General features: G+C 41.1%; 1 protein-coding gene across 1 annotated transcript in view; it reads right to left on the bottom strand.

Moving 5' to 3' along the window:
- LOC122791564 (dickkopf-related protein 3-like) overlaps window positions 1-25804 on the bottom strand; it is a 1366110-nt gene that overhangs the window by 1340131 nt on the left and 175 nt on the right. The window contains exon 1 of the mRNA XM_044059322.1: window positions 25481-25804. This exon is cut by the window's right edge and continues 175 nt beyond it. Within this exon, the coding sequence (XP_043915257.1) occupies window positions 25481-25624 (144 nt within the window). The 5' untranslated portion in view covers window positions 25625-25804. The remainder of the gene's footprint in view (window positions 1-25480) is intronic.

Consider the following 25804-nt stretch of genomic DNA (forward strand, 5'->3'; position numbering starts at 1 on the left):
TATCTATTTTTTTTCCGTGAAAGAAAAGATCTTTGAATTGGGATGTCTAGCAGACACCCCAGGAACACTATGTGAATAAGTCAAGAAAGAATTTGAATGTTCTCTTGAAATCCCAGCTTGTGTAAGAGATCTCTCACCCAAGTGAGAGAACTGGAACTTTGAAAACAACCCTGCAAAGATAAACCCCATTAAGCTGTTTACTTAACAGATTAGGCCATGGCTACATCGTGGCTCCCAGAAAACAACAAAGTGTAAAGACTAACATCTTTTTGTGGATGACTTAAAACTGTATAGTTCATCAGATGAGTAACTGAAAGCACAACTACAACTGTTCAAAACCTTCTCAGATTATATAAGAATGTCATTTGTACTGATAAATGTGCAAAAGCAACCTTTAAAATAGCAAAGCTGCAACACAAAGAAAATATCAGTCTGGGACAGGAATGTGACATAAAAGAACTTGAGGAAGAGGGAGTATAAAAATATTTGGAAACTGATGAAGGATCAACAATAAAACATGAACAAATGTGAATAAAACTTAGTAAGGAATATTTTAGAAGACTAAATTTAATACTGAAAACAGCCCTGACATCTGGGAACAAGTCCAAGCTATAAACCAATTTGTTCTTCCTGTTCTAACATACAGTTTTGGAGTAACTGACTGGCTCAAAAGGTATTTGATCGGTTGGACAGGAAAACAGTAAAAATGCTGCATGCTTATCTAACTATTATAAAAATCAGCGTATACCAAAATTATATATTCCCCATTCTGAAGGAGGTATGGGCCTCCCCAAAGTTGATTAAACGTATAGATATGATTTGTAAGAATGTATATATATCTGCTTAACTCACAAGATTCAAACATACTGAAAGTTTTAAAACATGCGGAGAACAACTCTAAGATGAATTCCCTGCTTAGTTTACTAGAAGCATTTTGATGTCAACTGGGAATGTAAATCAAACCAGAAATAGATAAAAATCAGGCAGCAAATGAATGTGCCAAAAACAAGGTGAAGGATCAGATGAGAAGGCAAGAAATGTGGAAAATGCATAAATATAGCTGCAAGTACATAAAACTCCCGAAAAACCTTATGTCCACCAGGCGCTAATGCAGGAATGGTTAAGGAAAGGTGAATTTAAGTAAAAAAATGAAAGGTTAATATTGGCGGCCCAGGATAGTGAACTACATACACATTGGTTTACAAAGTCCACTGAACATGACAGAGATACAGATACATGCAGGTTTTGTAAAACAGAATTGGAAACGTTGCACATCTTGTTGTTGGGTGTGATACACTAATGGCAGTAGGCCTGTATACTGAAAGGCATAATAATGTGGCAAGACTGTTGCACTGGGAATTGTGCAAACTTTATAATACTGAAATAGCTGAGAAGCACTGGAAACATGAGCCACAAAGCATTACAGAAAATGATGAAGTTTATATCACATGGGATCAGGTCTATATTATATAATCCAAGAGGCATTACAGCGAATGCCTCTTCACCAACCCCTAAAGAGTGAACTGCCAATTATGTGAACGGCCAAATCAGTGATTTCTTTTCCTAAGGAAAAAAATCACTGATCCAGCCAGAAACGAAACATCACTAAGAACACCTTAAAGTGGGGGGCTTTGCCTCCATAGGTTCATAGGTTGGTACTAGGCTATCGGCCCTAAGGCCTATACAAGCCTAGCCATAACAATTCCCTGGATATTTCTTCCCACAATACTTCTCTGGACCTCTGTCTAGCAGGGCGACTGACATGATCCCGGGATGAATTTCCTATCTCCCATCCAATCATCAAGGTTCCTTTTGAAGACGGCCAATGAGGCACTCTGCTTGACATGTATGGGCAGTCTATTCCAGAGTATGGGGAGTCTCTGGGTCAGGAACCTATCCCTCCAGCATGTTTTGTTCATTGTGATGACAAGGTTTAGATCCCTGGAGCGTGTGGCTCTGAGAGATTGGGATTTCTTTAAGTGGAGCATGTCCAACAGCTCAGGGTTTGACATGGCCTTGTATGTTAAGTAGAGATCTCCTCTAAATAGACGATATGCCACAGAGTATAGCTGGAGTTTTTTTTAGACGGTCAGCATATGGCACCTGCTTTAGGCCTGTGATTCTTTTAGTGAGGTATTTCTGTGGCCTTTCCAGCTGTTGCAGACGTCTTGTGAGGTACATACCAAACGGGGCATTATACTCTATAATGGGTCTAATGAGGGATGAGTACAGTGGGACAATGACCTCCTTTTGTCTGGATGAAAAGCCCTTCGTGATGAGGTGTGCCACATAGAAGGATTTCCTGACTGTTTTGGCGATGTGGTTATCGAAAGTGAGACCACTGTCCACCGGTGTCCCTAAGTCTCTCATCATACTTTCAATGTTTAGTGTACTGCCACCTATGTGGTAATTCATGGGTACATGTTTTTTTCCAAAGGGGATAACTATACATTTCTTGGCATTAAGCTTGAGCCCATGGCTCTGGCACCAGGCATCTGTTTCTGTAAGGCCCTTTTGTAGAATATCCACATCATTTGGGGATTCAATAATGGCTCCCAGTTTGCAGTCATCTGCAAACTTTGTTAGCCAGAGTCCCTTAGTGTTGGCCTGTACTTCAGAGAAGTAGATGCCAAACAAGAGTGGTCCCAGGACTGAACCCTGAGATACTCCACTCATCACTTTTCTGGAGCTGGATTTGGAGTTGGCTACTTTTACAGTCTAGGTTCTGTCAGTAAGCCAGTTGGCAACCCATCGAGTGATGCAGGGATTTATGCCCAGCTTAGTAAGTTTATCTATGATTCCAGAGTGGGGGGTGGTGTCGAATGCCTTGGCGAGGTCCAGATAGGTTGTGTGGACCACCTTACCCTCATCCACAGCTCTGGAGACTGATTCGAAGAAGTTAATCAAATTCAGGAGACAAGATCGGCCCTTCACAAACCCAAACTGGGTGGGGTCCAGTGTTTGAAGGTTGCCAATGTCTTTGTTTATAAGTTCCAAGATAATGCATTCCATGCCCTTGCAGATCAGGCTTGTCAGACTGATGGGACGGTAGTTCCCGGGATCCAAAGCGGATCCCTCCTTGTGGAGTGGGATAACTGTAGCTATGCGCCACTCAGTGGGCACGAAGCCTGAGGCGAGGCTATGATTAAACATGACACTTAGGTGAGGTGCCAGTTCATTTTGTAGTACACAGCCTGGGATGTCATCTGGTCCCATGGATGCTGTATTCTTAGCTTTGGAAAGTGCGGTTTCTACTTGTGTGGTCATGATTACTGGAATTTGGCAATCTTTTGGTACTGAGATGGGCCCTTTAGGGGGGTGAAGTTGGCACTAAATCGATCTGCCAGGATATTGGCAATATCCTTGGGATCAGTATATTTAATGCCATTCTGTTGTAGCTCAGAGCAGATCAGAGCATTGCCATTTAGATTCTTGACATAACTATAAAATGCCTTGTGGTTGTCTTTGGAATCTTTGGCAATTTTATTTTCGTAACTAGCTTTTGAGGATTTTATGAGGGATCTCAGCTTCTTACTGAGGCTGGTGAGGAAGTTTTTTGCATCCTGGGATTTTCCTCTTTTCTGCAACAGTTTCTTCCTTCTGTTGTATAGTTTGTTTATAGCAGGGGACCACCAGATTGGCTTCCTTTTTTTGGAGAAGAGCATCTTGGTTCTAATTGGGATGGCATGATTCATGCACGAGTGGATGTGCTCGTACAGTGCCTTAGTGTAGGATTCTGCAGTCGAACTTTCAGTTCCTATCTGCATGGGTGTCGTGAAGTTTGTCACTTCTGACTTCAGTAGCAGTTGGCTTTGGAGAAGTTTTTTTAAGGAGGTTTCCTTACTGGGGGGTGGGGGTGGGATGTGGATGTCAAGGGTGAGTTGCTTATGGTCAAACCTGAACAATGAGGGGGTGACCACTGGTGTGGAGCATCTATCTCCCATGTTGGTAATGACAAGGTCTAGGATATTGGAGCCCCTGGTGGGACAATGGATTAGTTGATCCAGGGCGTTGGAATTTATGAATTCCAAGAACCGTTAGGAAAAGGAGTTAGTACCAAAGTAGTTTTCCCAGTTAATGGCAGGGTAGTTGAAATCATCCAGTATTGGTGTTTGGTTATATCTTAACATTTTCCAGTATGTTTAGAAAGGTGTAGTGAGAATCTTGGGGCATGGTGGGGGATCTGTAGCAAGCTACAATTTGGATTGCAGTCTTACCTAGTGTTAGTTGCACCTGAAGAATTTCAGATGCATTGTGTTGGGCAACTAGCCTAGAGGTGTGAATATCCTTGGTGAATACGGACACTCCTCCACCTTTAGTGTTTTGGTCTTGGTTTTGTGGACGAAAATTGTGGTAAGAGTTGTAGCCTGGTATTGCAGGGGTGCTCTCTGGAGCCTTGAACCAGGTCTCAGTTACTGCACAGATATCGATGTTCTTCATTTTTAGGAGTGCCTCGAGAGAGTGCATTTTGAGGTTTAGACTTCTAGCATTGAGTAGAATTACCTTCAGATTTTGCATGCTTGTATCTGTTACAGTGGTGGTTTTATCCTTTGAACCTTGCCTAAAAAAAGGCACTATAGGGGTGGCAAGAGCTTTAGCCAGTAACCTGAATCCCAGGGGTGACAGGTGCAGACCATCTCTGGCAAAGCATCATGGTTTGTCGATCATGTCTCCCCAGGCAGACAGATACTGGATCCCCTTTAAATGACACCAGAAGCTTAGCCAATTGTTGAAGTCAATCATTTTGTCCTTATACTGTGGTATCATTCTGGGCAAAGGCAGGATGCTACTCAGGGCTAGGGTCATACCTGCCTGGGCCACATGATCCAAGAGCTCTTCCACATGATCCAAGAGCTCTTCCATGTCTCTTTTCATGTAGTCCAGGGAGGTACGTCTCAAGTTATTCACTCCAGTATGGACAATGACAAGAGTCGTATTTGTACTTGTTGTGGAGTGACTTGAGTGCATGCGTTATGTGGCAGATCCTGGCACCTGACAGGCAGCTGACTAATTTTCTCCTTGTTCAGCCTGGTGTGTGGGACATCAGCGTGCCTGACTATAGAGTCACCTATGACTAAAGTGTTGGGTACATTGTCTTGCCTTAGGGGCTGTTGTTGGGTGGCACACTGGTGTTGTGAGCTATGTGTCACTCTGGTTGTGACCAGTGTTTGTTTGCGTTTCAGCTTCGGAGGTCCTTGTTGCTTGGGCAGGTTAATGTTAAGGGCCTCCACATATGTGGGTTTAGTGTTGCTATGCATGGGTGTTGATGGTGTGGGTTTTGAAGGGCTATGAGTTGCTTGAGGTGTAGTGCAGGTGTTAACCTTCTCCTCTTGATTGTCTAGCACAATCTTGGCTGGAGAGAGCTTTGCTTCCAGTTTGGCTACGTAAGTGCATCTCTCGCAGGTTGTAGTGTTGGGTGGTAGGAGGAGAGGATTGTCTGTGTACATGAGGCAGTTGCCGCATTGCCCCAGTATGCCCAAATTCACCAGGTGGACAGGAGAAATCACCGGAAGCTGACCCTTGGACATGCCTGTTTAGGTGCTTTTATTTGTAAAGTTTAAGAGCTGTTTTCCCTTACCTTTGCAAGGAACGTTGCAATTACAGGCTGTTTAGTGCCTATGATTCATTTCTCCTTATTGACAAGGAGAGTTGGCTTTGCCCCCCACACCCCCTAACTAAAAATACCAACTCCGAGATCGCACTACAGTGGGGAAAGGGGCAAATTCACACTGATGGCAAAGCTGATTTGGCCGTTCGCGTAACTGCCGCTTCGCTCTTTAAGGGTCGATGAAGTTGCATTAGCTGTAATGCCTTTTCGATTAGATAATATAGACCCTGTGGGATCACCCATTAACAACAGTCCAAAATACAGATGCAAAAAATAAATAAATAAATAAAAAACATATAGTAGTTCATGAAAAAAACAAAAGTAGCTTTGATCACTGAATGTGAAAGAACGATACCCAAACAGTTTCAACAGTAGAAGGAGCAATGGGTCACATAAAAATAATTTACAGTCATATTTAGATGTATTACCAATACAAGCAACTCCGTATGAACTGCAGAAAGATTGGATTCTGGGCACAACACTAAACTCATGAACTTAATCATACACTGACTTAGGAATGGAGTCCATTCCAATCATGGTATTACAAACCCAAAAGATTCTGGGAAATTAAACCAAGATTATATAGGAATGAATGGGGCATGCCTTCGTTGAAGGTTGTGCATCAGGGCTGGTAACCTGGTACGTAAAAATCCACTACCAATCATTAGCAGACCAGAGTTCGGCTGTGGCGACCCCTAACCGGGAAAAGCCGAAAGACACAAAATATAGGAATGAGAGATGTACTAATTAGTTATCTTAGACAATAGCTGATGCATGGAACAGAAAACCAAATTATATTAAAGCAAGCACAAGTTTAGACATTTTTAAGAACAACTTGGACACTTACTGTGAGAAGGACTACTTTGGTATACTGGCAGGCTAGAAGGGCATTATTGCCATTGTCTGAAATATTTGTATGCACGTATGTATGCATGTATGTATGCATTTATGATATGCTTTCCTGACACTGGATCACAGTTTCATAGCTATTTATTAGGCATGCAGTCAAAATGACCATCGAATACCCTAGGCAAAGCAACCCAAAATACTTGCATGTATATCAGCAACCAAATAAATCAGCCAAATGTATTAGCTTCTCTGGTCAAAGAGGGTCATACTACATACTCCAAAACTGAATGTGCAACCTAACCAATCGTCCAAACTAGAATTAAAGGTAACTAAGGAGCTGCTTTTTTAGATATACAAGGGGAGTTTATTCCACAAGTAAGGGATTTGTTGAGTAAGATACCTATCGTGCAAGTAGGTCCTACTTATGTGATGATGCAGACGGAGATCTTTGGTTACACATATTTGTGCTACTATCAGTTTTGTTGTGGTGAATGAAATCTATTAGGACAGTGTCTTTCATAGCACAGAAGGCATAGCAACACTTACAAACGCAGGAACTTTTTTGATACTGAGAATAGCAAGAGGTCTTTCACTCTATCCAGGTAGCTTTCCTTACTTGAAATATTTTGGCCTTTCAAATTAGCTGAGGTGTTTGGAAAAATACATAATGGATGACTGCCCAAATGATAGATGACTAAAGAGGAATCTGGCTTTAAAGGATATTCCCTTGGAAATTAATATGGCACAGCAGAATGATTTCCTGACTGTGGTTGCTAGTGAAAAGACTGCTTGTTATCAGGGAAGTCCCTAAATCTCTGATGAAAACAAAGGTTTTAAGTGCGGTGTTATTTATACATTACAAATAAGAATGGTCTTGTTTCACTGAAATATATCTGGAAGACTGCATTTAACAGTATTTTAAAAGGAGGAACAGCATCAGCATCTTGAAAGAAAGCTGTAGTGTCTGTACTGCCTAAAGACCCTTCAGATACAGCTTCATATAGACCAGATTCAATTTTGAACCATAATTACCAAGTGTTTGTCTATACTAATTAAGAGAATTGCTTATTTGTTGGCAAATCTGTTACAAATAGATCAATGTAGTTTTATAGAAGAGAAGCAAACATTTACCAAAATTAATAGGGAATGATGACCCAGGGGGAAGCAGAGCACAAGAAGACACTGCTACTACTACTGGCTAGCGCTGATGCACAGAATGCATTTTATAGAGTCAGTTAGGATTTTATGAGTAGGGCAATGGTATTATTTGAATTCCCTGACAAAATAATGGGATTAAGAAGATATATGAAGAGTCAGCAGCAAGAATTAGGGTGGGAGAGCTCCACTCTGACAAGCTGTGTTTGAAAAGGAATGTCCTCTTTCTTACCCGTTTCCACTTAGAGCCACGACAAACAAAATAAGGGATTCACAAATTCAAAGATATAAATGATATGGTAATACAAAATAGCAGTACTTTCAATTATAAATATTTTGTACTTGTAAAACCAGAAAATTATATTTTTGACAGTTTAATTTTTTTCAGGATATAAAATAAATGAAGATAAAGCTGAGGCTATAGTGGTAAACTATATTATCAGGCATGAACTGTTTTAGAAATGCCCACATTTAAGAAAACATAAGGTGAAATATTTAGGCCTAGAATTCTAACTGTGGCAACTAAGGCTATAGGATATATGGGAAGAGACCAAACAAAACATAACAAAAAATATATCTATATATGTGAGAAGCTGGAAGCTCTTGACTGTGGGATACAGACAGTAAAAGACAAGCCATGAAAATGTTTCTAGTCCCTTTAATATTATATACAGGACAAGCATATTATCAATCAGAGGAGGGGCTGTAGAACACAGAAAGCACCAACAGAAAATTGGGGGAAAAGAGAGCAAGAGTTAAGTGGAATAAGGTGTTTCTCCCTACAGAACAATGTGGTTTAGGATCATCAGATTTGAAGGACTTTACAATTAAGGCTTAGATATATATATATATATATATACACACACACACAATTACATTTATATATATATATATATATATATATATATGTATATATATATATATATATATATATATATATATATATATATATATATATATATATTAATACACACACACACACACACACACACAGTGCAATAGTAAAGTTTTTGCCCCCTTCCTGATTTCTTATTTTTTCTGCATGTTTGTCACACTTCAGTGTTTCAGATCATAAAACAAATATACGTTTTAGACAAAGATAATCAAAGTAAACACAAAATGCAGTTTTTAAGTGATGATTTTATTTATGAAGTAAAAAGAAACTATCCAAACCTACATGGCCCATGTGAAAAAGTAATTGCTCCTTAAACCTAATAACTGGTTGTGCCACCCTTAACATCAACAACTGCAATCAAGCGTTTGCGATAACTGGCAATGAGTCTTTCACTTTGCTGTTGAGGAATTTTGGCCCACTCTTATTTGTAGAATTGTTTTAATGCAGCCATGTTGGGAGGGTTTCCGGGCATGAACCGCCTTTGTAAGGTCATGCCACCGCATCTTAATTGGATTCAAGTCCAGACTTTGACTAGGCCACTCCAAAACCTCATTTTTTTAAGCCATTCATAGGTGGACTTGATGTGTTTTGGATCATTGTCCTGCTGCAGAACTCAAAGTGCACTTCAGCTTGAAGTCACGAACTGATGGCTGGACATTCTCCTTCAGGATTTTTTGGTAGACAGCAGAATTCATGGTTCCATCAATCACAGCAAGTCGTCCAGGTCCAGAAGCAGCAAAGCAGCCCCAGGCCATCACACTACCACCACGTTTGACTGTTGGCATGATATGATTTTCCTGAAATGCTGTTACTTTTACGCCAGATGTAATGGGACACACACCTCCCAAAAAGTTCATCTTTTGTTTCGTCAGTCCACAGAATATTTTCCCAAAAGTCTTGGGGATCATCAAGATGTTTTTTGGCAAAAGTGAGACGAGCCTTTATGTTCTTTTTGGTCAGCAGTGGTTTTTGCCTTGGAACTCTGCCATGCATGCCATTTTTTGCTAGTCTCTTTCTTATGGTTGAGTCATGAACACTGACCTTAACTGAGGCAAGTGAGGCCTACAGTTCTTTAGATGTTGTTCTGGGTTCTTTTGTGACCTCTTAGATGAGTCGTTGCTGCGCTCTTGGGGTAATTTTTGTAGGCCGGACACTCCTGGGAAGGTTCACCACTGTTCCATGTTTTCTCCATTTGTGGCTAATGGCTCTCACTGTGGTTCGCTGTAGTCCCAAAGCTTTAGAAATGTCTTTGTAACCTTTTCCAGACTGATAGATGTCAATTACTTTGTTTCTCATTTGTTTCGGAATTTCTTTAGATTGCAGCATGATGTCTTTCTTTTTGGGATATTTTGGCCTACTTCGCTTTGTTTGACAGGTTCTATTTAAGTGATCTCTTGATTAAACAGGTCTGGCAGTAATCAGACCTGGGTGTGGCTAGTGAAATTGAGCTCAGCTTTCCCAAAAATGTGATTAACCACAGTTATTTCATGATTTAACAAGGGGGGCAATTACTTCTTCACATAGGACCATGTAGGTTTGGATAGTTTTTTTTCCTTAATAAATAAAATCATCACTTAAAAATGCATTTTGTGTTTACATGGGTTATCTCTGTCTAATATTTAAATTTGTTTGATGATCTGAAACATTTAAGTGTGACAAACATGCTAAGAAATAAAAAATCAGGAAGGGGGCAAATACTTTTTCATTGCACTGTATACGTGTGTGTGTGTGTGTGTGTGTGTGTGTGTGTGTGTGTGTGTGTGTGTGTGTGTGTGTGTGTGTGTGTGTGTGTGTGTGTGTGTCACAGCAGAAGATTACAAATCAAAATACAATGAAAGGATGGGGAAATGCCAAGTGAAATACCATCTCTGGTTGAGTTTTTAGTTGGGTCTAGAAAAAAGCGTGCTGTTAAAAAAGGGATGATTAGTATGGCATATAAAATAATACATAGCTATAAGAATCAGTCAAAAGAGGTTAGAAAAGACAGGGTACTGAGAATGGAAATGCAGAATGCAAATAGACAGTGGGAGGACATTTGTATGGCACCCAAGTATGCAACAAAGTCTAGAAGGGTTTAGGATTTTTTCATGGAAATGTTTGAATAGATACCTTTACACACCAAGCAGATTTCAGAGAATTTCTTCTCAGGTAGACAGCAAATGCTGTAGCTATGATGGCAAAGAGAGGGGTAACTAGGAACATTTTTTTTTTGGGGGGGGGGTGTAATAAGTTGGCAGATTTAAAAATTTCCTACAACGTACGTTGTCAAAAAAAATGTCAGGGGAACAAATTACTGTAACTAAATAATTCATCTTTAGAGCTGGGATATAGAAACCAAATAGCCCAGACGTAGTCAGGCCTTAGTTTAATGCTACTGGTTGTCAAAAAAGCAATTACAAGAAAACAGAAAACCAGATCTAAACAAACCACAACTGAAGTACTGAATGCTGTAAAGGAGATTAAAGAACTGGAGGTGAGATCCTTAGAAAAGGGAAGGAGCAAGCTAAATAGAAATAGATGGTATTTATGGTAATAATACATACACAATGTTCAGGAAGAGTGACTTCTCATGGAAGGCAGGTCTACAACAATTTATATAATGAAGTGAATGGCAATTATTAACATATATGTATAATGCATGAAAATAAAAAGAATGTTTGCAATGGTTTGCTTTCTATTACTGTATGTATATGTACCTGTATCATTACTCAATATATGTGACTTTAATAAAGGCACTTAAAAAATAGAAAAGCCTTGCTTCTACAGAAACAGCGTATATACACACAGACACACACACAGACATAGTCTGAGCCCACGGTTAGCACATCAGGCATTGGTCTGAGCCATCCTTTGCTGGAATACTAGAAAATCAATGGAAAAGTTAACCATAATGCCCAGCTTGCAGTCATCAGCAAACTTGATCAGCTAAAGGACTTTCAAATCTGTCTTCATATCACAAAAGTATATGCCAAATAGTAGGGGTCTCAAGACTCAGCCACGTGGATCATCAATAATGACATTCTTTCTTGGGGAAGCAGTACTACCAACCCTAACTTTATGGGTTCCATCTGTAATGTAGTTGGTTGTCCATTGTGTTTCATAGGGGTTAAAGTTTAGTTGGGTAAGCTTGGTGATAACAGGGTATTATGTCAAAGGTCTCTGTTAGGTTCAGGTAGGCAGTGTGGAAAGATTGATTCTTGTCAAAGGCTTTATTAACGTTTTTAAAGAAGGCAATGAGATGCAGAAGCCAATATCTGACCTTCACAAACCCAATCTGAGTAGCGTCAAAGGACTAAAGATCACTTAATACTTTGTTTATAACATCAACTATGATACATTCCACAGCTTTACATATACTAATGAAACCTAATGACTATAGTTCCCAAGGTCTGTCTGTGGTGGGGCTGGCCTTATAAAATGGCACCAGTACGGCAGCACTCCAAACTTATGATACATAACCAGGGGAAAAGCTAAGGGTATATAGGTTTAGAAGAGGCTGAGCAAAGCTATGTTTATCATTTACTAAGAGACAAGTGATGTTGAGGTCCATGAAAATAGTATTTTATGTTTTAGATAATGGTACCAACATAACCCAAGTTAGAGAAACTTTGTTTGGGGATTTTGATGGGAGTAAGGAGGAGTCATTGGGGCTGAGTGAATGGGATGGGATGTAATTAGAACTGAACTTGTCAGCTAAGGTTTCCAGAGTCAGTGGTACCATTAGATAACAGTTCAGAGCAACACTTTTTACTTCTTTCATGTTATAAAAAAGTGTACTTGCGTATTATCGCAACCACATTTTGAGGAGCCATAATTCGCAATGTCATCGCCAAATACCATGCTTTCCTTTTTCCCCTGAAAACCCAAGTGTTCAAAAAGAAAAAAAAGCTAAGAAAGTAAGAAAATATGTTTAACTGCAGAATGCTTACAAACCAAAGAAACTGGTACTCAAGGGCATTTCAGAGCAGCCGTAATTAGCGATATCTTCGGAACAAGTGAACGTTTGCCTTAACAGAAATGTAATGAAGGCTAGCCCATTTTAAAAGGAGACAGTTATCACTCCCAGGGTGACTGCAGTGCATGCGATAATATGCAAGTACCATATCGCCAAGTACCACACTTTCTTTTTTCCCCTGAAAACCCAAGTGTTGAAAAAGAAATTAAAATGTAATGCACTAAGAAAACATATTCGGGTGCATAATGCATTCAAAAGTTGTAACTCAGCACATCTCTCATCCCAGAAAAGTATAAGACAAATCGCTTGTGTCGCAGCAGGCAGGACTTCACTTTAGCCCAAGAAATAACTGCCTGCACTCACCCTGGGAATGGGAACTGTCTCCTTTTAAAATGGGCTATCCTGCATAACATTTGTGTCAAGGCAAACTTGTTGCAAGTACGTGCATAATGGCAGTCTTCAAGAAATAGTTGAAAGCAGTAAAGGTTGACAACTGTAATTTTGCATACTTGTAAGTTTATGGCATCCGACTCACCAAGGAGGCAACAGCACACACCCACTTTCCCCAGCACAGTTAACAGATTACATTATTTAGTTGTGCAGCCTAAGCTGACTTTAGCAGCTGATCAGCACAGTTCTGAATAAGGTGTACAAGTACAGTCCCCGGCAACGGCCCAACTGAAGCATTTGACAGACACTGCAAGGGACCATCCATATGAAAGCCAAAAAATATATATATATATATGTACATCTGCACTTATGCATTATTGCATAATCTTTCCAACCAAGAGCAGATGCCTTTATAACAAAATGAAGCAAATGACCATGACATGAAGAATGCTTACAGGTTTGTGATGTGGTTGTGATAATACGCAAGTACCTAAAAAAGCTTTATGATAATCTTTAGAGTAAGTGACAACTTTAAGTTCACAGCTAGCCTTACTTTCTTTAATGAAATGCTTGCATTCTTGCTGAGAAAGTTTAGTTTTTCTGTGAAGGAGAAGATTTAAAATATATACTTAGTCTTTTTCTTTTGGTATACAGTTTGAGTCAAAATTCCAACATGAGGGCTTGTTTTGAACTTCCCATTATACTTACGAAGGAAGGGGCCTCTGTACAGCTGTTCAGACATGAATACAGAATTACACGTGCATACATACATACTGACAGTTTGTAAAGCAGATTTGCAATAGGGATCATCATATTGGGGGGCAAGCTTAATAACTTCTCCAAATTCATGGTGAGCAATAAAATGCTGGCCTGAACAGTCCTTGAATTTAATTATGTTCATAGGAGAAGTGGAAGCAGTGGCAAGTGAGAAGATAACTGCACTGTGATCAGATTTAATCAAGGGGAAAAATGAGGCATGGAGGGGAGCAAAATGGTTATTTGAAGTATTTGAAGAATGAGGTAAGGAAGATCTGTGCCTATAGTGGAAAGGGCTTTGTTGAAGTGTATTAACCCCCTCCCCACCAGCCTGTTTTGTGCATGAATGGGTGTGGCCAACGTGACTGACAAGCTAGAAGCCGGTGAAGCGATATCCTAATGATGCATGATTGACACAGAATGCAGATTTCCTAGTGACATCATGCAGACATTACTTCCTGAGCAGTCCAGCAATACAAGTTACATTAATGAAAGTAATTTTGTGTATTATGGGCGGCCAAACACATGGGTTTTAATTCACAAAGAGATTGGAATTACAAGATCTGAGGTTGTAAATCTTTGTTCATTCATTACAAATAGGACCTCGGTTCCATCTTCGGAACCGATATGGCCGTTTCCAAGCTCGGGCCAGCCAAAAACTCTCAGCTAAGACCTACCCATAATGCCCCTCTCCTAATTACTCCAGATCTCGTTTGCCGCGTTCCTAGTCAGACGTGCTAGCCATCCCTCTCAAAGCTAAGTAGAAAATTGCTATTTTTAAGACAGGTTTTTCTTCAAAATTGTTTACTTTTCAGTCAAGTTAGCCTTTTCTCACTGTCGCTTATAACCTAGTTCTATTCCCTACCCTTTTCCTTGGTAATCTAAATTTTGCCATTTTTGGTACTGTCCCTCTCTTCTGCCTTTGACAGGCCCTTCCTTACCACTTGTGGTATTTTTTAGGTACCATCTCTGGTATTCTCTCCCTTATTTTGTTTTTTCTATAGGATAGCCTTCTTGCCTTATTATGTCAGACAAAGCTAAGTTTGGGTTTAAACAGTGTGACAAGTGTGGACGGAAGATGCCTAACTCGGATACACATGCTTATTGTGTCTACTGTTTGGGCGTGGATCATATTAGAGCTGACTGTGATATTTGTGCTAGTTTTAATAATTGTACACTAGCAGAATGTAAAAATAAACTTATCTTAAAAGGTTTACTCAAGACACCTTTTTCAGAGGCTCTGTCTGGGTCAGAGGTCTCATCCCCTCCAAAGACCAAAAAACATAAGGAAAAACGGATTACTCAAGACACCTTTTTCAGAGGATCTATCTGGGTCGGAGGTCTCACCCCCTCTAAAGACCAAAAAAACATAACAAACTGAGTCACTTGGTTCCTGCATCTTCATCAGTTACGGAACTGAGTCAGCTCCGTGCTTCACTGGCGCCCTCAGCGCAGACCTCTTCGGCATCAGGCTCTGTGTCTTCTCCCTCGGTGCCGTCCTTATCACCCCTATTTCGGTTCCAACCTCGGCGCCACTGACTTCGGTGCTGTCCATGGATCCAACATCGGCTCCGATGACTGTACCTGCTTCAGCACCATCCCCAGCCACGATGCCGACAGTTTTTCCGGCTCCAAAACTCAAATACCTGCCAAGGACAAGATACTTCCACTCAGGTGCATACTGTCTCAGTTCCGAAAACAGTGTTTTCCCTGTCGGCACCGTCCAACCTTGCTGCATCGGCTCCGGTGGAACCGATGTTCTCCTGAAGCAGTGCTTGGACCGTCCGTACCTTGGTACCTAGACTGGCTCCTATTTTCTTGCTGGCGCCATCTATGTCCACAGCTCCGACAGCTTCCAGTTCTCTCAGAGCTCCTCACCTGGAGGTGGGCTCCTCACAGCGAGGTGTGACCCCTGGTTCTGAAGTTGTCCCTCCCGATTCTGGACTCCCATCCCTCCTCAGGTCGGCCTGCAGTACAGGTAGAGGATTCACAGTCAGCACCAATGACATCAGTATCAGAACCCTCCCCTAGCATGAACCTCTCCCAACCCTCTATTTCGGGACCCCGGGCATGGTTGTCACAAGAACTCTCTTTGAAGTGAATCCCTTCTCCGAAGTCCTCCTCAGAAGATCCCACTGGGGAGCCACCCCGTAAGAAACAGTGCAAGAAGAAGCACCTTAATTCACTGGAGGAATCTATCACCGAAGACACTGATCGTGGGGACCTTTCCCCTCATCACAGTCTCCCCTAGACGACATCTCATTCGGAGACATTCTCGAAATCCTCAAGCAATGGGGAGACTGGAAGTCCTATAACCCTTCTTCTGAGGAATCGGTGTTCCTGCAGGCCTTCCATGCCCAGCCATCTACTTCCTGGGTGACTCCACTGGCAGATTACCTTGTTAAACTCATTGTACAGCATGCCTGGAAGGCCCCATACAACGTAGAACTTGTCCCTCGGAGGTCAGACAAAAATTTTATCCACACCTGAAGACCAGCCCCACTGGTCCTAGCAGTTGACAGTTGATTCTATGGTCATCGTGGTGGCGGCCACCAAGAGGGAACTGGCAGAAGATAGTTCCACCATCCATCCTCCAAACAGTGAGCCCCAGACCATGGACAGACTAGGGAATTGGACCTATGCTTCAGGGCCATTCGGTCGCTGAACTATCTGGCACACTTTACTCGCCTCCAAAGAGACCAAAAAAACATAAGAACAAACTGAGTCACTTGGTTCCTGCATCTTCGTCAGTTACGGAACCGAGTCAGCTCCGTGCTTCACTGGCACCCTCAGCGCAGACCTCTTCGGCATCAGGCTCTGTGTCTTCTCCCTCGGTGCCGTCCTTATCACCCCTATTTCGGTTCCAACCTCGGCGCCACTGACTTCGGTGCTCTTTGGTGGGGTACTGCCTGATGAGGTGTGTGATACTGTCGCCTCGCAGCTAGCTACCCTTGAATCCATCTCGAACTCCTCGATGCATTTGATATCTCATTCCACCGAGGAGGCAGCTTGAGCTGCCGCATCAGGCGTTGTCATGAGACGTAATGCTTGGATGTGGTTGTGTGAATTCGCAGACCCCTTTAAATCTTCCTTCGTCAATGCACCTATCTACGAATCTGCACTTTTTGGACCCAAAGTATGAGAGACACTTACACGTAGTGAGAAAGACTGAAAGACCTTGTCTGTTGTGGGCATACACCTTTCCAACCCCCAGAGGTCCTACTCCAGAAACCAGAAGGGAGGAAAAATGTGGTTCAAGAAATCCCAAAGGACCTTTTTGTGACACTCGTGGTGAACAATACCCCAGGGCAGAGGGAGCAACTCATATGGAAGACGTCCCTTTCAGGGTAGAGAGGGTCCGCGTAACCAGGGTACTAGAGATTCTGTCTCCAGCAGACCCTACCAGCACTCCTGAGCAGCGGCCCGATTGCTTTCCTCTGGAAGCAGTCAGTGGTCGTTTTTCTCTGCATCTACCAGCCTGGCATCTTATTACTACAGATGTTTGGGTGCAGACAAGAATATCCAGGGGCTACCAAATACCATTCGATTTAACTCCCAGACCCGTCAAACGAATCCCCGATGTACCACCCAATTAGAGGGAATTAGCAGCCTTAGAAATAGAAAAGCTGCTAAGGAAACGAGTCATCTAACCAGTACCACCAGTCCAGGCAGGATCCAGGTTTTACTTGAGGTTCTTTTTAGTGCCAAAAAAGACAGAGGACTGGAGACCAATCCTGGATCTCAGTCTATTGAACAAATTTATCAAACCTTAAAAATTCTGGATGGTCACGATACAGTCCATTCTTCCCTTCCTAGCGAGGGATAACTGGATGTGCTCTATAGACTTTCCAGGACGCATACTACCATATAAAGATGGATCACTGCTCCCGGCTGGGAGCCAATCACTCCCAGTTCAGGGCACTGCCATTCAGTCTCTCGACAGCCCCTCGAGTGTTCACCAAATGTATGGCAGTTGTGGTAGCTCATCTTCGACTACAAGGATTTTAGGTGTTTCCCTATCTAGATGATTGGCTCCTTACCGCCCCGACCAGGAATCTTCTTACACTCAAGGTCTCGCTCTCCACTTGGGGATTACAATCAACAAGGACAAATCTCAATGTCTCCAATGAAGACACTGGAATTCAATGGAGCAGTCTTCGACACAACATCCTGTCAAACCTTCTCTCCCCCCTCACAGGCTTTCGAAAATAACACACCAACTCCAAGACCTTCTTCCTCAGACCTATGTACCAGCACAACTTGTACTGCAACTCTTAGGCTCCATTGGTACCACTGGCAAGACTGCACATAAGAATGCTACAGTGACTGCTTTCCACACAATGGTCGTTGCTAATTTACCCACTCGACCACGATACGTCTTTCAAACCATTGCAAGGAAGAAATGTTATGGTGGATGAACCCACAAATGAATCTTTGGTGTCAACCATTCTGTCTTCCCCAGCCCATGGCCATGGTGACCACAGACGCTTCCATGTTAGGGTGGGGGGTGGCATTTCCAGGGAAAGACTTCCAAGGCACCTGATCCCCCATGGAGGCCAATTTGCACATAAATGTCCTGGAACTAAGAACAGTTCTCTTAGCATTGCAAGTGTTCCATGCATCCCTACCCTTTGGGACCATTGCAATTCAGTCAGACAACATGTCAGTCATCTGGTATATTAACAAGAAAGGCATAACCAGGTCTTAACCCCTGTGTCAGGAAGTCATGAGGATTTGGCACTGGGCGATAGGTACCACCGCTTCCTTATAGCAACACACATTCCCAGGAGTTCCAACCTTATTGCGGACAATTTGAGCAGGAACATCCTAATGCCTCATGAGTGGTCCCTCAACCCTGTAACTGTGGATTGGATCTTTCAACACTGGGGCAAGCCTTGTTGCGACCGGTTTGCTTCCTCCCTAAACTACAAATGCAGAAGCTACTTTGCCCTGATCCCCCCTCAGGGGGAACCACTGAGGGATGCCCTAATGCACGATTGGCCACCAGGTCTTCTGTATGCCTTTCCCCTGTTTCCCCTCATTCCAAAATTTCTCCAGAAAGCTCAGAGGTTGAGAAGCAAAGTGATCCTCATTATCCCCTACTGGCCCCGTCAAGTCTGCTTCCTGTTTCTATAGCCTCATCTGATTCACAGTCCGTGGACCCTGGATCATTCCCAAGACCTGTTATCTCATCCTCAGGGACTGATTCATCCAAACCTGCACAGTCTCAAGCTCACAGCTTGGTTCCTTCACTTCCAATGACTGCCAGGCTGCCTGACATCCCATCTCCTGTTAGTGAAATTCTTCTGGCTTCACACAAACCTTCCACTAGGAAAGTTTATTCTAGTAAATGGACTAAGTTCTCTATTTGGGCCAAAGTTCAGAACTTAGACCCTTTTTCTATGCCTATTCAAAAGATCCTACAATACCCGACTACTCTTTTGCATGCAGGAGCCTCAGTTTCGACGATCACTGTACATTTAGCAGCTATCGTCATTTTTCATAATGGTCTTGATAATTCTTCAATTATGTCACACCGCCTATGCAAGACCTTTCTGAAAGGAGTATTACGTGTTAAACCTCCAGTCAAGCCTCCTTTAGAACCCCGGGACTTGACTTTGGTGCTTCAGTCTCTCACAGGTTCTCCTTTCGAGCCTTTTGATTCATGTGATTTGAAATTTTTGTCATGAAAAACCGTACGTCACTTACCTCAGCGGGAAGAGTATCTGAGCTGCAGGCTTTGAGTGTCAAGAGTCCTTACTTGATCTTCCACACGGATAAGATGTCCCTTAGTACTGACCCTTCTTTCTTGCCCAAGGTCATTTCTGGCTTTTCCATTAACCAGTCTATTGGCCTGCCGATTTTCTTCTCTCAGGATTCTAACAGAGGGGAGTACCTTTTGCACACCCTTGATGTGCATGGGAAGCTTTGTTGTTATTTGGACAGGACTAAATCTTTCAGGAAAACAGATGAATTGTTTGTGGCCTCTGCAGGAACCAGATTGGGTAAACCTGTTTCCAAAGTGACTTTATCCTCCTGGCTTAGAAACATCATTACCTTTATCTACCAACAGAATAAGCTACCCTTATCATCCAGAATAAAGGCTCATTCTACCAGATCTATGGCTACTTCTATAGCATTTCATTCCAGAGCCTCTATGGATGATATCTGCACAGCAGCCACTTGGGCAAGACCTCATACTTTTATATCTCATTACAAGTTGGATTTGGCCTCCAGGGGACGAGCATCTTTTGTTTCTATGGTGCTCAGGAATATCCTTCCTTAGGGCCACCCAGGATTCAAGTAGCTGGGGACTCGGTCCTATTTGTAATGAACGAATAAAGATTTACAACATCAGATAAAGAAGCTTCTGTCTTACCATAACATTCCATCTGTGTTGTAGATCTTTGTTCATTCATTACTTCCCACCCTCCTTCCCCCTGCCTGGACTCCTTTTGGACTTTAGGAACTCCTGGTTAGGGTATTTGTTCAGACAGAGTCTCCTACTATTTTTTCTATTACTACATCTATTATCTAAGGGTGGACAAACTCGATCTGGAGAAACTAGGACAGAGGCATTATGGGTAGGTCCCAGCTGAGAGTTTTTGGTTGGAGCGAGCTTGGAAACGGCCATATCGGTTCCAAGGACGGAACCAAGGTCATATTTGCAATGAATGAACAAAGAGCTACAACACAGATGGAACGTGGAACGTTATGGTAAGACATAACTTCTTTTTACCGAATATGACTTTGTATCAAAGCATGTATTTATTTGTCAGGCCCCAACGGCGAAGTAACGGGGAGTTGTCCTGGAGACATAAGAATTGGATCACGAGTGTTATAAATATCCAGGAAATTAATTTACCACTGTTAAACATAAAGGGTAGAAAAGCAATATTTAGCAAACATCAGAATAACTGTGGCTGGAAATAACTGCTGCACATACTTCTCAAATGTAATTTACTTTTGACTCCTGTTAGCTGTCTCAATTCCTCCTAAAACTGGTGACTTCAAGAGAAAAGGTGGCGAATAACACTAAAATAATGACATTGATTGCACCTTAAACATCGTATTAATCATTGACATAATAAGACAAATATTTTAAGTATTCCTGATTGCGTTACAATTTGCTGAGAGTAGAAGCCCAAGTGACAGCTACCTTTGTTGGCATATCTCTCAATTGTCCTGATAGGCTCTATTTTCTTCAAACCTTCCTAAAACATATGCATTTTTGGAGAAAATGTGGTGCATTATACTCATTTAATGCTAGTTACAGACTTTTATTTCAGAAAATGTATATTAATTTAATTTATCCTTCAACCATAAGAGTAATGTCAAATCTATTCAGCTGTCACTTTTGCTTGCAACTTTGAAATGAGTTTTTACACTGTGATACTGCAATCTCTTACAAAACCTGTACTGCTATTATTTATGGGCTGTATTTGCCATATGGCCTGGATCTGGTACCTGGAAAGGGTGTTGGGGCCAGGTCAAGCATGTGGTTTGTTTGTTTACTGGAACAGTGGGTTAATCGATAATGTATCTCCATCAGTCCAAGCCAAGAATCAACACAGATAAAAAGCATTTGCTAGCATGCAAATTTAAAGTAATATTTAAAACCTCAAAAAGGAACAGTTTCAGTAAGGTGCTGTTTGAAGGTGCGGTTTTGCAGAACTTGCTTTCATGGATGTGTTTCATCAATATTTCATTACTTAATTACGTTGCTGAATCGCCACCTTCTTAATACAATGAATATTTGGTACTTTTCCGTTATCGGGGCAACACTGTCAATGCGATTGTTCACTTATAATCCAGTTCCTTCACATGTCTGTACCACATATCTGAAAAATTGTTTTAATAATAAGTTTTAAAAAATAGAAGTTATTTTTAATTTTTACACACATCTTGTTAAGACATGTTAAGATAGTAGATTACAGCTGAACGATCACGTTGAACGTGCTGCCCTGATAAGTTACAAAGACAGAAAGTAAAAAATAAACATACATAAAATTTGGAAAACCTGTCTTTTTTTTCAATAGTCATAATATGCTTGCCTTTATAAGATAATATATTTGTACATACTAGCAATGGTTATTTCCATTGTCAGTGAAGCCTAGCTAAATCAGTACCTGAGGCTTAAAAAAAAAATGCTTAGTGCCGAACAGCTGTTCTGTGATTCTGATTGCATCTTTGTAGCTGCAAGATGCCAACTTAGTTTAATTACAGATTTGGATTAGGACTTTATGAAGAATATGTTTAATGGTATGCATATTATGGATAAATACATGTTTTAGTATGCATATTATGGAGAAATTGATTTGTTTTATTTTGTACTACTCTGTTATCAGTCAAACACTTTAAATGCAGTTGCTGACCTCCAAATCCATTGTCAAACCATGTCTTTTTGATGTTAATCTTAACAGGTGTGTGTAAAATAATTTAATGGACAATATTTAAAAAAAGAAGCTGTAACACACTTGTTAAGATTAACATCAAAAAGACATGGTTTGACACTGGATTCGGAGCTCCGCAACTGCATTTAAAGTATTGCCCCGATAACGGAAAAGTACCGAATATTCATGTCGACCACTAGCTAAATGTATAATTATTCATGAGTGTTCTGCGTTATCGCCGTAATCCCGAGTGTCAGGCAGGGTTTGGGCGGGGCTTGCTACTGCGCATCCAGAGGTTAACACACTTCAACAAAGCCATGGAGAGAAGGAAAATTTGATCTACGCATCTAGCAATACCTACTTATTCATACTTATTATTGGATGCACACGTCAGCCTGTTAATAGCCGGCTAGCTGTAGTTGCCCAAGAACAGAGCACTAGGTTTAATATGAATATTCTCTAACTGATTTAGGTATATTAGGAGGACTGGTACTTAGCAATAAAATGCTAACTAATTTTGTTTAAACTGACCATGACTTTATGAGTTTCAGGTCGGTGTTATATGGGATCTAGCGTGAGATAACAGAATTCTGTATAAATACGGGCATGCTCCCCCAGCTCCTGGAAGGATCAATGAATGATGGGTGCCAGATCCAAATATAGTAGGAGCACTATCCAGACAGTGAAACCATGTTTCTGCAACTACACAGATATGGATATGTTTGAGGGACAGGAAGGCCCCCTGTAACTACACAAGCCCAATCATCTTCATTGAGAAATAAACTAGTTAAAACATTCAGCTTATGAAAATCCAGATATCCATTATTTTATTTATTTATTTTGCTTTCTAGAGAGTGGTCTGTCTGTTTGTCAAGGTCTCTCTCTCTCTGCTGTGGGAGTTGTTTTTGTTTTTAGCTTCATTAGGACAAACCCATAATGTAACTGACATCAGGCTTTTCATAGCCTGAAACTTCTGAGAGAATAGCTGTATACTCTCTACATATGCCGGCAAGCCCAAAAAAGGGCAAAATATGTCTCTACTAACAGGATAGTCTGGCTGAAAATACCTGTGGAAATAAGTAAGGATCACTGTCCGTTTAGAGAAACAGCTTGCTGAAACACCTGTAACTCCTTAAGGGATAATATTCAAAATTATGCTTTCTCCCATCAATACACCTTTGAGGCATTAAAAAATAATGCAGACAGTCATTAATTATTTGTGTGCTGGCAAAGCTTTTTTTGCCTTCTGAAAGGCTGGCAAGATGTTCAAGGTAAGGTGAACTAGCCCTGAATCTCCAGATCTTGTTTTTAAGAACATGAAGCATTCTAGCATATCAAAGTTGACAGATGATCCAGCAGTCAACAAAGGAAACCCATAATCAAGAACTGTCAATGGTAGGTTTGCACTAAGTGATAACAGACAGGAAAGTTTATGGCATGTAGAAAGAGGTAGCCAAAATAATCTTAAATCTGTCAGACACATAATCATTACTCAAGTACCATCTACACAAAAATAAAATGAAACTGTGACCCGATACAGGCGAACTGATAATGCCAATACAATGCCCCGCACCCCTGCTAGTTACACATATTAACTCAGAGAAAGCTGTAAGTGGGAGGCTTGTAGCTATAGCAATCTTGAACTTAAAACATATTCACATTGTTCCCACTGCAGGTTTCACTGTTCCAATGACCATAAGTGCAGCCCTCCAAATTTAAAAAGATGCCCCCATAAATCAAGATGGGAAGCAAAGGCACAGCTCTCAACCAATCAGGGCCAAATCTCAAGAGAATCTGGGATGAATTGAGAAATAATCAGGAACACTTTTAAAATATTAGTACTATTAACGCGAAACATTGACAGACTAAAGCTGTGTGAATCAATATACATTTTATGAACTAAAAGAAGGCTATAATTCTAATAATGTATTATTTATTAAGCATAATTCACTACCTTTTTGTTTCCCCCAAAAGTCACCATCTTTAGGAAAGATTACGAGAGACAGAGATAAAATACGAGTCACAATCAGGGACAGTTGAGAGGTATGAACAGGGATTAAGCTGACAGTGCTGTGGAACCAGTTAGGTGTTTATGGCATTTCCCATCCATACATCTGCCACTCATTTTCCCATTTTTTAACGTGGAGTTGGGGCGTCACTACTATTCCAGAAATAATCTGCGACACTTGTAAAATATTAGTACTATTAACTAAAGGCGTTGACAGAACAAGAGAATGTGAATTAATACAATTTTCTGAAGTCTATAAAACTCTCATTATAGTCATTTATTACGTATAGTTCACCACTTTTTCAACAGTCAAAGTTCTATGAGGGGTTAAGAGGGACGGGGCTAAAATCTGTGTTAAAATGAAGGGCAGCTGAGAGGTACGACTTTGACAGTGACAATCATCGCGAGTCAGAGTTCACATACCTGCTCCAAATTCACTTGTCAAAATTCCTTTTTGTGTGTATGAACTAGTACCCTGCTGCTGACTGATTTACAACTAGAGGACAGATTGTGTCCGATTTCTCAAATTCAGAAATACTGAGACCCCCACCCTACTTCTCAACCTTAGTGCTAGAAATCTGAACAAAGTCTGGGAAAATACGACGGCCACCAGCCCAAAAATAGGGACAGATTTTTAAATATTCCTTTTATAACCTTAGAAAGTTATCAGAATAACAGGGTTTGTTAACATGCATTTTTCGAAAGGATTTGAAGTCTGAAATTCAAATGTATGTTATTATTTAGTGACTTCGATAACCAGAAAATCACAAATGTTCTGAGGAACAGACCAAAAATATGACGCAAAAATCTGGACAGTTGAGAGGCTTAACAATCGGACAGTGTTATGTTTTCATAAGGAAGCTTCTGACACATCGCGTCCGTAGACCGTTAACGCTCGAGCCTTTTATAACTTTTGCTGCGCATACACCTCTTATCTACACGCGTATGTACCGACATACAACTCCTACAGAAAAGAACTATATAACTGACTTACTAGAAAGCTGATTTTAACACTATTGCTCTAAATCATAGCAAATTAAAACGCCCTTTACTCGCATACACGTTCAACAAACCCTGCTCGGCTTTATTAACCAACGCCCCTACTGTACCTGCCCTTGTTGGTTAGGACTGGAGCCACAACCTAAGAATCGTTCCACTTTTTACATTGGTTTGGTTAGGTCTTCTGTGTACTGTTAATGTGCAATAATGAGAATTCCTACGCACTACTTTGACTCTTCATCCTATTTCTCGTCGACTTCCTTTATTTGTATTCTTGCATCTTTTTTAACAAGATGAGGCCATCAGCACAACTGTATGTTTTAGAGGGCGGACTGGGAATACCGATGTTGCAGTAAATGAACCAGACAAGCAGCACATATGTTTGTGATTTAGTCTAACCAGTACATTTGTAAGTCTGGGCAGTATGCCCAGACTCTGAAGTCTTTTCACTATACACTTGTCTCATCATTACCTTATCTCGTATAACATCGTCGAATTCTCTGAAGTAGTCTTTAATATCCGGGAAGTCATCTTGCATGGAGTCCAAGTGAAAGATAGGTGAGAGGCTGCCGTAATTAATCAGTGCCAAAGAAAAGATGCAGCAGTACAGAATCATGCTGATTTTAATAATTCACTGTTCCATGTAAAAATACGACTTAAAATCAGATGCCACTATGTAAAATAACTGTAATTAAAAACAATCCCAACTATTTCCTAGCCCCCAAGAAAAATCCCCACTAAAAATGTGTCCAGAAGAAACCAGGTAATTTTCTTGTAATCAAACTGCTAGATGGTT

Source organism: Protopterus annectens, chromosome 17.part0 (assembly GCF_019279795.1).
Source record: "Protopterus annectens isolate FY-2018-M chromosome 17.part0, PAN1.0, whole genome shotgun sequence".
Lineage (NCBI taxonomy): Eukaryota > Metazoa > Chordata > Ceratodontiformes > Protopteridae > Protopterus > Protopterus annectens.